The following is a 13,731-nucleotide window of genomic DNA, read 5'->3' as shown; positions in this document are numbered from 1 at the left end:
ATTTTTATAGAACCTTCTAGAAGTTTGCATTATAAATTTCAACACTCCCCCTTAATCGTGATGAAAACTGGGATGTTACAGGAGAGGGGGGAGAATCAAATGGGTGAAGATGGAACTATGGAGGGTTTTTTGTAAATGTTTGTCACAGTGGCGCCACGTGGCATGCCACGTCGGCATCGAACGCTTTGCGTGGCGTGTTTGGGATCTTGAATGCAACACAAAACAAAGTTTAAGGAACCAACTGGACGATTTGAGAGTTTAGGGGACAAGATGAAATCTCGAGACAAATTTGGGACCTAGGTGCAATTTAGTTCTTTCTACTTGTCTAGATAGACATTGTGTATGATAGATGCATAGCAAAATCTACTTATTTACATTTGCCAAAATGACCTACAATTTGAAATGAAGGGCGTAGATAACTACTTAGATGCTTTTGTCCAGGTACGTATGAATTATTCCTCAACACCTTCTAGCTTGATTTATCGGGGTGTTTGATTTGAATCAAGAGAACATCCCGTTGTAGATGAAAGATGAGGTGGTCCACATCCTATTAATTTTGACGGGATATAACCATATTTTTCATATTTATGCTAGTTATGTGCATACGAGAGGAATTCGAGAAGTCAGAAATGGAGGACCACCTCATTCTTCAAATGCAACACCTCAATTCCACGTCGGTTCAACAGAACCATCATGGATGATAGCCATGGTTAATATAGTGCTAGGCGACCAGAGTATTTTACAATGATTTTATCAACCCGATCAGGACAAAATTTCTTCAAACAGATGGGAAAATAAACCATCATTTTGCAAGAAAAATACGAAAATATTTTCTGAAAAAACTTGGTTTGTGTATCCGCAACAAAAATAGCAACAGTTCCAACATTAACAAATATTTTTTTAAAAAAGAGAAGAATATTTACTCCCAAAACATTTTGAGTCACCTATTGCAACAATGTAATATCGTATACTCACTGTCGAGTCCTTCTGAGGTCCCCGCATACACATAGCATCCTACTTATACTTTCCTCCTCGTTTCATGTAAAAGGATTAACCCCAGGTATTAATTTACTATTATTTCAAAGAAAAACCTATTTCTGAAATTAAACTAAATCGGGACAATATGAAAAAAGCGCACAGTGACACATGGCAGCATTAGAGTGTGCCATGTTGCATGATGACATCAGCATCACTCCATTATGAACTCTGCTGATGTCAATATTGATCAGTCAACGGTTGCGGTCAATGGGTCCTACATGTCAGCTAGGTCTCAAGGAGGCGGCCCATGGTCAAGTAGATGGCGGATGGGTTAGATGTGCTGGCCCACAAGAAGGCGGCCCATGGTCAAGTTGGGTTAGATGGGTTGGCCCACAAAAAGACGGCCCATGGTCAAGGAGATGATGGATGGTCAAGCAGATTCACTTACATGACTTTCATCTTCTGATCAATATTTTTATCAAATCTCCCAATGCTTGCACCACTTTTTTTATTACCTTTTACCTAGTATCCGCTACTTTCATGATCACCTGCCTCTTGCAAGTAAATTGCATGGCTCAACCACGCTGCGATATAGTTGCGCGACCTTATTAGATTACTTTTTAAGCAGGCATATACAAAAGTCCTATTAGTGTGCAATTTGTTCTATTATGCATCCCGATGAAACTGTTCCCGCCTTAGCGAGATGGCATACTCCATGCAATCTACCAACTGTAAAATTCCTTTCGCCAGGCAAAAATATCTTCCATCGATTATCTAATACCCAGTCATGAATAATAGTACCTTGTTGACTCACTCAGGATATGTATGTCACTGTGATGCTCCCTTGCCAATGAGCAGACCCCTCATTTTCTTCAAATTTGGACAGTCTTTTATACTTCAAGATGTTTCTCGTCATCATATAGATAGCATTTATGTCTATCCTTGCCTTTCTTCTTCTCATGTTTATCTTTGTCTGCACCACCTAAATAACCAATACTTGATCACCTAAGGATGATGATTCCTCTTGCTTCTTGGAGGACCCTACTTCCAATAGGTTCGCAACGAACTGTGTCATTGAAGTTGAGAGGGGTTTGCTAGATGAGAATATTAATCACAACAAACTATTTTCAATGTCCTCATTCACACTAACTACCAATGTGACAAGATTGTTGAAGATGTTTTAGATGACAAATTGTATGTCTTCTGGAATGGCCACAAGAACATAGCACCTGATGTGCATTATAGACAGTGGCATAGTGCGATCCTTTTTTCTCTGAGCTCAAGTTGGCATTCATGTTTGTTGTGTGCAGGGTGTTTAGCCGTGAAAGCAGATCGGATGATCAATTGTTATTCAAGACAACAGGTGGTGTCAAACTGAAAAGAGTGGTATTAGGCAGTGGGGTACTCTACTATCTGAATGCAGTGATTGTGGTGGTATGCTTCTCCAATGCCCTAGTAATTATCACCAATCACTACTTTCCACTGGGACCAAACAAAACCGTGGCACTAGCAGCATTACTGGCGCTAGTGAGCAAGTTGGAGTTTTCCACATACATCGAAGGCCTGAGCAGCTCAGGGCGCAATGTATTTGCTACTGTTTTCTTTCGCTGCATCCCCATAGTTGCACTCGTTCTATTAGCTGTTGGTATAATATATTTGGGAGATCTCCAGCCAGGAAATGCTCTGTTGCCTCTGACGCCACTTTTTGCTTCTTGGATAGTATACAACCTACTAGTGCTTAGCCTCCAGCACAATGACAAAAAATTTGTTCAGGTGACGAAGTTGTTGTGCTCTGTAATTTTCCCACTCTGGGTGGCCATATCTCTGGTTGTAGCATTCAAAACTTTGGGTCTCTTGATATTATTATCCACAGCACTACTTGGAAACATCCAGATTCCAGTGGCAATTGCACGTATTGTGCTATCGTCGATGCGCCTTTTCAAGGTTAACGGCCATCACCAAGGAAGCAGTAATGAACACCTTATCCCAGCACTAAAGATATTCTACATCATGGTGTTCCTTCAAGGTATATCATACATTATGGCATGCATGTTGGAGACAGCATTTTCTTTCTTGTGTAGAAGATTGCTGGCCAAGGCATGTGGACTCGACAAAGAGCCAGAAATGAAGTCTATCAACCTCTACTATGAGCATGCTTATGACAAGTGCATGCAAGATGGCGTCCTCTCTCAGGAGGATATGAAGCTTGTTAGGTTTGCGGTTGATTCCCTGAGCTCCAACTCCCGCGCCCAGAACCTCGCGGCTGTCCGAATTTTGTATTCCCTTCTGAAGAAAACAGAAGCTACCAGAAGCAGCACTGGATTACTTGTCTCAGAAGTCACAACAAGCAAGAACTCGGTTGGCACCTTGATCAGCATGTTGGGTTGGACAGAGCCAGAAGATGAAGGTATAAGGCTGTTTGCTGCTGAGGTCATCGCCAAGATGGCTGGCAATTTCAGGATTGTGGGCATCCCTGGAGCAGTGCAAATGGTGTCTTCTCTCCTTGATTATGATGCTTGGGCTTCAGAAGTGTGCATCAATATGGAGGTACCTGGTTATCTGTCACCTTCAAGAATACAGGCTCTCCCAGTACAAGTAACAGAAGACAATGTCCTGAACACCCCAAAAAAATTCTTGCAGTGCATGAAGAATCTGATTTCAATCCCAAAAGAAGATGAGGAATTTTGGATGGCCAAGGATTCATTCCCTTCCCAGGCACTGGAGATTCTTGAAAAGCTGGCTCATGATGTTGACAACTGTGCCGAAATCAGCAGGGCAACGGGACTCATTGCAAAGATCATAGGGTTCATGAGCTACACCATAGACACTACAAACATCCCTGAGCCACAGAAACAATTATGGACAACTTCATCTTTGAAATTGATCATCAAGCTTGCAAGCACCAATGGAGAAATTGGTATGGTACTAAGGCAGAAAATCTCAGAGCAACCCTTGCTGCTAAGTAACTTTGCTCAGATATTGGAGAACAGCTCCAGTAGCCAGTGCCAATTGGAGCCAGTGATGGGTATCCTTGCCAAACTTGCAGTCGACATGGAAGCAAGACAGGATATTGGCTCATTCCAAGTGTTCATCACTAAGTTGGTGAATGCATTTCTTGGTCGAGATCAACCATCATCAATGAGAAAAGTGGCAGGGGAAGCATTGTCAATGCTATCAATGGGAAATTCTAGAAATTTCTCTGCTATCTTGGAGGCAATAGGGCCCAACTTTATTGATCTGAAAGATATGCTTATGTATGAAGAGTACACATATGTTACAGCAAGTTTGCTGCAAAATGTGTGTGCTCTCTCCCAAGAGAAGCTAAGTCAATTAGAATCCAGCAAGCACCTCTCATCTTTGTTGACAGTGGTGAGTCTTTATGTTTAGAAAGAGATTCTTATTATCTGTTGTCAATTTGTATTTATCTAATTTGCAGCCGTGGCCGTAATTTGAATCTCCACATGCATACAAGAGAAAGATTTGTCTTGTATTAGAGGTCATGTGTATCTGTTATTTTTGTTCTTAAGCTATTAGATGGACAGTGATAATAAGTAGGCGCAACTATGTAATGACCGTCTGACATCACGTATATGTGTTATTTAATTGACTTGAACCAATTAATAAAGAAAAACTGGCTTATCAATGTTGTAGGTTTTCACAAAAATAATAAATCGCGAGATCGAGGGCAAGAAACTGGAGGCTCTGATCAGCTTGGCTTCACAGATCTGTAAGGTCTTCCCTCAATGCTTTGCACAAGAGCTGGAGTCCCAATACAATGGATTTGCTGACACTATTGTCCAAAAGTTGGTGGTTACACTCAACTCCAGTAAGAAACCGAGTCTTGAACATCCAAGGATGAGAAGGGTCATTGTTGAGATGACAATATGCATATTGGAATCATGTCCTCGCTATGCAACCATTTTCAGAGAAAAAGGTATGATGGCCGCGCTGTCCATGGTGGAGAGGACCCCATCTAAAGTGGAGAAGTATAGGGTCTTCTCTGGTCATGTTGGGGTGGTTCCAGAGAGCGGCTTACCTCTCCTTACCCTAGTGGCTAGAGCAAAAGAGTTGGTTGCCTCTACAACACCAAGTCCATGAACTCAATTAGGCAGGCAGGCATGGTTCATCGTCGTCGGCTCACTATCCATATGAATAGATTGATGGTACATGAATGTAGGTCGGGGGTATATTATTATGCAGACTATGTAATATGTGATTTGTTGGGGACGGTTAATGTCACAGACCATGTTTCTTTACAATCAACAAATATCGTACCTTGTGTGTAATAATATATATCTGCTGGCTTGAATGTGCCTTCCTTTTCTTCATTTACATCTCCCTTATATTCTGATATATATTCATTTGCAAACATTGTGGGATGCAGGGCATGTTACCTAATCGAGAGATGCATGCATTTTCATCCTGGAGCTCGTGACTAGCTAGTGTAGTGTTAGGTTGTCTTGTTTGGTAATTCAGTCCTACTTCGGCATGTTACCTGCCCTTGAGGCCTTGACTGCTGCCACCATTCTGCTGCCGTAGTGTTTGGTAATATAGACCAACTTCTGATAGGATGATCAATACTGGAAATAGCGCTTTTGCCGTGTGTCCTAACCTTTGCCATGTGCATCTTCTTGGGCACACGGCAAACCTGCCTTTTGCAGAGTGTTGGCAAGAAAACACATGGCAAAATACTGGCACACGGCAAAAGATGCATTTGCCGTGTGCCACGAGAGAGAACACATGGCAACAAGAGGTACACGACAAACTTCTCTTTGCTAGCTCATGTTTGCCATGAGGACTTTGCCATGTGCAACACACGGCAAAGCCTTTGCCATGTGCATAAGAGGCTTTTCCGTGTGCCATAGGCACACGACAAATGAGTTGAGTCCCATAGTGGATGTTCCAGACCTGCCTACTGATAAAGTTGCTGTTAGCGATCTGAGGAATGTTGAGTACTCTATCCTGCCTGTGATGAGTGAATTGTCAACCGTGCGGTGTGATCGTGCGCTTGGTCTTTGGATTGCAGGTACATGGGCGTCGAGTGTCGACGGAGAGTTGCCGTGGAGGAGCTCAGGACGGGTGGCAGCTGTGGCGTCCACTCCTGGATCGAGGACGCAAGCGACGACAGAAGGCGGGTTTCTTGGTTTGCGCCACAAAATCAAGGAGGCGGACGGCAGTTGAAGACGCCAAGTCGTGGAGGCACGGGCGTCGGTCTCGGGACTGACGGAGGCGACGGGCGTCGACGGCGTCTAGGGCCTCACTGCGGGTGCGGAGGTGATGGGCGTCGGGCGGCGTCTAGGGCCGTCAGAAGGCCGAGGCGGGAACGGCGTCTAGGGCCACGGCATGGAGGCGGGAATCTTCCCGCGCGTGAAGTTTTGGCTGTTTTCTCAAAACCGGCCACCTACCCGGGTTTCGCGGACCCTCCAAAACCGCGGACCGGATCTTCATCGACATGGCGGCATCGCAGTGTAGACTTTGAGTCGGAGAAAGAAACTCCGCCATCGATTGAGATCGTGTACAGGGTTGCTGCAGACCCGACCGGTCTAACCGGTCCCTTGGACCGGTCTGGCCACAGCCAGGCGTATTTAAGTCCCCCCTCACCTGGTCGTAGGGGTTGAGTCTCTTGAGTCCTTTTTGTTTTCTCCTCCCCTTCCCTGTGCTCCAGGTTAGGGCCAAGATCTCCAATGCAAAGGAGGGTTAGATTATAGCTAATCTCTCAAATCTAGAGGGTGGCTGATCGTGTGGTAGGCTCTAGCCTTGTATAGGTGAATTCCTCTGACATTCATGAATGAAATTCATTTGAGATTCACCTTTGTGTGCTGAGTTTTCGTCCTCCCCTTCCTCCTTTGCGTTTTGGGTTTGAATTCTCCTCTTTTGGTGTATTTTGTGTTTGGAGGAGACAATCCTTTGAATTCGTGTTTTGATGAACTCTTTGTGACGATTCTAATCCATCTAGCCTAGTGCCAAACCCCCTGGAATCGCGAGTTCTCACGAATTGAAGTTTTTTACGTTCTTGAGAAAACCCAAATCCACTTTGATCTTCCCTCGAATTCTCAAGATCCTTTAATCTTTTGGGAGAGATCTCTTGGGGATATGTTCATAGGACAGATGTGAAGGTATCCTCCAAGTTTCGTTGGATTTGGACTTCGTTTGCTCGAGATTCAACATTTGAAGTTTTGTTTGCGGGCTGTCTGGGAGAAACCGGTCTGACCGGTCGGTGAAACCGGTATGACCGGTCTGAAAACATCCACTCCAGCCCGACCGGTCTGACCGGTCGGAGCGAGCGGTCAGACCGGTCTGATCCAGTGAAACTGCTGTTTGGAGGGTTTCTCGCTATTGCTTCCGTTTCGCTTCCTAGGGTGTTTTGCTTAGAGATAGCTAGACCATAGCTATTCTCTCATATTCTAGGTTTGAGGGTTTGTGGTGATTTTCGGGATATAGGCCGACGGATCGATTTCGAGAGAAATTTTGATCGGCTCACATTCACCCCCCTCTGGTCGCCAGTTTCGGTCCCTCACGATCAAATAAGTGATCGGTGGTCTCAGTTTCTTCAGGTGCCATCGTCATGGGTCCACGAGGTTGTCGCCGATCTACAGTGCAATAGTGCATACACGCTGCAAGAGGGCCAACCACATGACGAAATTTACAGTCACTGGCGCCTACCTCATCCAAATTAATTTGGCTTTGCTGAACAGGATGAAACCCTTGAAAAGTCTCTTGTATCCTGATTTGGGAGAGTAGCTGTGTGTAGTATCACATCCAACTCCTGGTGGGCTTGGACGTTGCCTGGTGGATGTGTATATAACAAATTTCGAGCTAATTGATACAAAAGTGTTTGTTTTGTACGGAAAATTGCTATTAGTAATTCAGTACTAGTACCATGTCTCCAGCTTGATGATGTGTGATACTCTGATCTGGTGATTATGATGTATGTGCTAGTGCAAAGTAACTGTAGAATTATGATGGTGTCTGCAGTATCTTGGGTTGTTTAGTAAATCTACAGGTTTTTTCTACAATAAATACGTAATAGAGCTGCTGTTTGGTTAAAAGTCGTGTCAGATTATTATAAATGTAAAATCTTTTGTGGCTCCTTTTGAAACAGAACAAATCGATGCCACTTCATATGTAGTTTAAATGTTCTGAGTGTTTCCTTGCCATCTGAACCTACCTTTTGTGTCTTTGAAATGAGGCCAGCATGCATTATTTGTAATGTCAATATTTTATTTTAGGACGATTAAAATGCATCATTTGGATGCCACATTATTTTGAAAAGGTTCGCTGCTGAAAATTCAGAAGGATAAGCCGCTGAAGGAGAACATGATGAGACCCTGATTCAGGAAGATTTTGCTAACCATGACCATCAGATCCTGTGTGTAATTTACCTGTGTGCCATTTTTCTATGTGTTTTGCACCTGCCTGTGAAACACTTCTAATTACCGTATGAGTTTTCAGCAGCTGGCAAGTGAATGTGCACTTTTCTGTGCATTTTGTGCAAATTAAAAGTGGGTTAATGTCTAATTTCTCTGTTTGTCACATCCTAAATGTCTAACAAAACCAATGCCCATATCTATATTGCAACTGGGTGCATCCTATACAGAGAATGCACCCAGGCGAACCGTGTTGTCTAGCTCGAGCCGGACCAACGCCCGCTGCATCCCCACCCCGCGGAACCACCCCCGCGTGCCGCGCGCCCCTGACACAACCGCAACAGACCCCCCTCCCCCCCCCCCCCCGCTCCCCCTCTAACCGCACCCAATTAAACAATCCCCACGTTTCCACTTTGTCTATTTCGAAACAGCAGTTGCTTTCGCTTTTCGCATCCGCCGCTCGACCACGCTGCTGCATCCCCCCATCGAGGATTCCGCTGCGCGTGCAGCATCGCCGACTTCGTCCCCGCCTTCCTACGCCAGACCATCACCGGGGAGGTGGTGGAGAGGGGGGCCGCCGCGCAGAGGGGGCGTGGCTCCCTCGAGCGCTGGTGATTCGGTAGCGACAAGGCGGAGCAAGCGGGACCGGAGCATGCAAGGGTGGATCAAGCATCGACGCACAGGATTCCGCACACCGCGCCCTCCATCTCCGGCGTGGTAAGTGATTTAAACACCATCCTACCCCCTCCCCCCGCATTGCTGTGCTCCCACATTTCGTTGCACATTCCACACCCAAAATCACACAAATCTCGCGTAATTTCATCTTCGCGCTACATCCTAGGGTTTCACTGGTGCGTATAGGGGGGAGTGGGGGATGGGCCCAGTGATGCCGCGCGCATGGGGAGTTTTTGTGTTGCGGTTTATTGATGGATTATGCGATTGGGGTTGTACATTTTTGCAATTGCTCTTCGCCCACCTTTGCAATTTTAGTTAACGATGCAATTTAGCCAACGGGGCGCAGGTAGGGGGTTGCAACTCTACAATTAGGCAGACGGGTTTTCCCCCTTGATGCACTTTTTTCAGTTTTTTTATAATGTAGTATGATACATTGAGGGTGGGGATGCCATCCATGTAGTAATAATTATCAGTTAGTGTTTTAAATCTTTTTGTAATTTTAGTCCATGATGTGTTGCATTTGCAGTTAGCAATGGTTGCAATTTGTTTCTCTGAAGGCTTTTTTACTTTCGTTTTGTTTTTTGTGGCAATGATTTTTATGTTATCAGCTAGTTTGCATTTTTTTAGTCAACTATGTGTTGCATTTATAGTTAAGTACTGGTTGCAATTTGTCTGTCCTATGATGGTTTGTGCTGTTCTATGTCTCGGTTAGTTTGCGCTGTCCTATGTCTGGTTATATGCCTATAGGAGATTAAATGGTTGCAACACTATGGGCAGAGTATTAAAAAATGCAGACTGTTTCCATGACCAGTCTTTTAGAAAAAAATTATTTAATCTCCTACAGACATTAAAATGTGCAGAGTATTCCAATTTGACTTGCATTTTGGTCTAGTTAACCAGTCTAGAGAACAACAAACATGTCTGTCTTTGCCTTTTTTGGGATACCTCTTGTGCAAGAATAATATCTTTGATTGGCTTTCGTGTTATCAGAATTCAGAAATTAGGATGTGTTGCATTTTAGCTAACGATGTGTTGCATTTACATTTAAGCAGTGGTTGCAATTTGTCTATCCAAAGGTTTCTCATGGCTTTGTTTTGCTTTTTTTTGTGTTTTTCTGTTGCAGTGTTTACAATGGACGCAGATTTAGATCATCATTGCAGCGACAATCATGGTGAAGATCGGGGTGCAGAGAAGAGCAACCATAGAATGAAGTTCAAGAACAGGAGAAAAGTATTAAGGCTGAATAGTCATGCTCCACCCAATGGAGGCAGTGATGAGAGTGATGAACACGACTCGGATTATGTGCCATCCTCTCCTGTCCAGGTTGGCATTGCAGCAGAGGGTAGCAATAGGAAGAGGCACCGCAAACAGGCTCGCCATCATGCCCCTGCCGACGCTGCAGCCCCTCGCGGTGTTGTTGGTTGGCAAGACGTGCCAAAGGAGAGGCCTGTTTCTATCCGTTGCTCTCCCATGAAATTCAAAGAAATTGTTCAAACTCTTGGTGATAATCTCAAAGGTCAAGTTGTGGCAAAGAATTTTGGGGGTCTGCTGTAGTTCAAGCCACATGCACTTGATAGGCATTTGCTCAGCTGGCTTATGCGGAAGCTCAATACATAAACAATGAAATTAGAGATTGGTGGCGGCAAAGAGATAGCAATCACTGAGCACAGTATATGGTGTGTGTTCCAGATCCCCAATGCTGGAAGCGACCCACCTCATAAGACGGACGATGAAGCTCGTATAATGTGGAGGGAGTTGGGATTCCAAATTTGTGGTAATGCGTATAACCCAAGGCGGGGGTTTAGTGCTAGAGACATTTTGGAGGGTCTGAACAAAAAGACACTCAAAGAAAGTTTGGGGCTTAGAGCGTTCTTCATGTGCGCATTCATCGGGTATAGACATATCTGGGATAGATGCCAAAAGGCGTGAGAATCTAGCCCATGCTGCACCTATGGACTCCTTCTCTAATTGTTCAACATCAAGGATGTCGGTCAGTAGGGAGTCTATGCATCCGATGAGGGAGAATGAGTAACAAAAGTCATCTCGAAGCTCTTCCCAATCACCGCTCATATTTCCTATCGTGCAGGTGCACCATTGCTCTGCCCTCTCTGTAAGAGAGAAGGGAAACAATTTCCACCGCAAGGCTTCCAGTGTCATTCCTAGAATCTCTAGACCCGAACACAGTTCCTCGAATTCTTGCAAATGGTCGTAGGGATCTTCATGAATTTCCCTAGAGAAGGGTCGCTTCCGAACCGTGGCTATAAAGCCAGGACCGAGTTCATAGCTAGGTGGGGAAGATGGTGATGGCTTAGAGAACTCGCCCCTTGGGGTAGAGAGCTATGGAAAGGATAGCTGCTCCATGGGTAGCGGGGGTAGAGGTAGATCAAGAAAAAAGAAAAAGAAGATACAAGGACGACCGAGTCCGCAGATAATGTAGCTGCCGTTCCCCGGCAACGGCGCCAGAAAGCTTGTTGGTATTTTGCAACGTCATGAATAAAATCCGCAAGTGCACGGATACCGCTATAGCTTTCACCCAAGAGTATTCTAGGGTATCGTATCCACTGAGGAACATGAGTACGCTATCTACGGGTTCAGGCTCATCCAAGGACATACACGCTGGTGTGGAGAAGACAGAAGAGAGGACTTTCTAGATCTAGAATGTATGCCTAGAAGAAGAAATCACGTCGTCGTTATACTTTGAGCTACCAGTTTCGACCAGCTTATACAAGTCGATAGCTCCAGTAATAGTGCTCTATCCAATATCCAAACGTGGAGGATTAATAGGGCTCGAACAGGGCTGTCACCACCTGCCGGCTACCTCTACAAACCGTGGGACTATCAGACAACTGAGTGGTTTAGTCCAGCCTAGACACCACGTCTACGCCTTTCCCTACTAACCTTAGCCCTTGCCAAGACTACACTTTTCTATCTGGGGTCTTAAGCTAAGATCAAATGCTATTCTATAAGCATACACATCAACTAATATAAGGCAGAGATGATAACTTGCGATCTAGACTCTAATTCTAAATAAACAAAGAAAGTCTCGAACACTTACAACCGAATAAGCATCCGTCGAGGTACAAGCGGAGAAGAGTGCCGACAGAGCCGGCACTTCCCCGACTCCTCCTCACTCTCCTCCTCTTCTTCTACACCTCCTAGTCTACCTAAGCATCTAGGATGAAGGCCTCAAGCTCCAAGGGAGAAGGTGAGTTGAGTTGTGTGGTGTGTTGTGTGTTGTGTGTGTGTTCCATTCCTTACCCCCTCCCCTCATATATATATAGGAGGGAGCCAGGGGTCTTGTGTTGCCGAGCTGCAGCTACTACTCCTCAAACCGACATTCTCCACCAATGAGGAAGCGCCATGTCAAAGCTTGAGGCGGTGGGGCCCACTGGGACGTCGGGGCCGACCTGGCCCAGCTGCCAACCGCCTCCAACTTTCGTCCAGGGGTTGACACATGGAGCCCTTGGTCTTTAGCACGTGGTATTACTTCTGATAAGTCGGTTTAGCTACTGCATGTGGGCCCATGGATCCTCGCGCTTGCGTCTGATTGGTCGAGAGGTGTTTGTCTCGGATTGCTGATGTGGCATTGCGCATGGCTGGTTCTCCTCCTCTTGTGTGGCTGCCAAGTGGGCCTATTTGTTCCTTGGGCTTGCGTGTGCTTGACCCAATAATTTATGCCTTGGATAATATGCATGTTATATGCAGTTTTAGCCAAAATTCACCTGCACACATTCTCAGACCAGCATCTGTGGAATTCGTTAAATAATCATCCTATGCTATCATTTATTCCTTCTGATGCTCGACTTTTGCATGATAGTTGACGATCAAATTGGGTCGTTAGTGACCGTCAACAAGATCCCCCATACTTAGTTCTTTGCTCATCCTCGAGTAAAGGCAAGAACTAAGGCTCGTCCTCAAGTAAAGGCAAGAAATACTCTAATTTTGAACTGGTTTATGCGCATTTGACCGTTCGTGGATTTGTACCAAATTACACTTGTTGGAATAAGCACGGAGAGGAAGGGCCTATGGAAAGGGGGGAATGGGTCGCCGATACCCAAGAAGCAAGGTGCGGGGATGATGATCAAGATGGGCAAGGCAACTGTGATCAAGAAGGGTGCAGGGATGACATCAATGAGGAGTGCATTCTGGAGTTAAGTAATGACCAGTTTGATGCCTTGGTCGACAATGTTGAGGAGGTGATCCATGATGTCAGAGGAGAAGATGAGATGACTGAAGCTGAGCTGCGTAAATATAAGCAATTTATTGAAGATTCCAAAAAACCTCTTTATCCCCATTGTGAGAAGTACTCGAGGGTAACCGGGGATCTGAAGCTTCTGCAACTAAAGGCTGCTCATGGTTGGACAGACAAGAGTTTCAAAGTATTGCTTCTTCTCCTGAAGGATATGTTGCCAGAGGGGAACTTGCTACCGGATACTGTGTACGAGGCCAAGCAGATTGTGTGTCCCGTGGTGTAACGAACATGGCACCATTGATGCCATTTCGAGTGATTTTGGTGATCGAATGACAACACAACACTTGGACTAATATGATTGTTAAGATGATCATTCTCAGACTTTTAGGTTCAAGTGATGACAAAGAGAAAGAGAAAATAGGCGTAGCAAGGCCCGAAGGGCAGCCCCTACGGGCGTAGCAAGGCCCGAAGGGCAGCCCCTACAGGAGGAAATCGAAGCCAAGTCAGCCTACAGGCACC

The 13,731-nt window shown here is 45.2% G+C and overlaps 1 protein-coding gene across 1 annotated transcript; it reads left to right on the top strand.

Annotated features, from left to right (window-relative positions):
• Positions 1–3,102: 3,102 nt before the first annotated feature.
• Positions 3,103–4,365, top strand: LOC120700983. The gene has a single exon (XM_039985162.1). It carries the CDS (start codon positions 3,103–3,105, stop codon positions 4,363–4,365), a length of 1,263 nt encoding a protein of 420 aa, XP_039841096.1.
• Positions 4,366–13,731: the final 9,366 nt, after the last annotated feature.

The sequence above is a fragment of the Panicum virgatum genome, chromosome 3K (genome assembly GCF_016808335.1).
Source record: "Panicum virgatum strain AP13 chromosome 3K, P.virgatum_v5, whole genome shotgun sequence".
Lineage (NCBI taxonomy): Eukaryota > Viridiplantae > Streptophyta > Magnoliopsida > Poales > Poaceae > Panicum > Panicum virgatum.
The sequence above is the reverse complement of the archived record's forward strand: the minus strand, read 5'-3'. Positions and strand labels throughout refer to the sequence as shown.

Bases quoted from the DNA above. Each gene is read 5' to 3' on its own strand.
- LOC120700983 (XM_039985162.1), top strand. From the start codon at position 3,103: ATGAAGTCTATCAACCTCTACTATGAGCATGCTTATGACAAGTGCATG.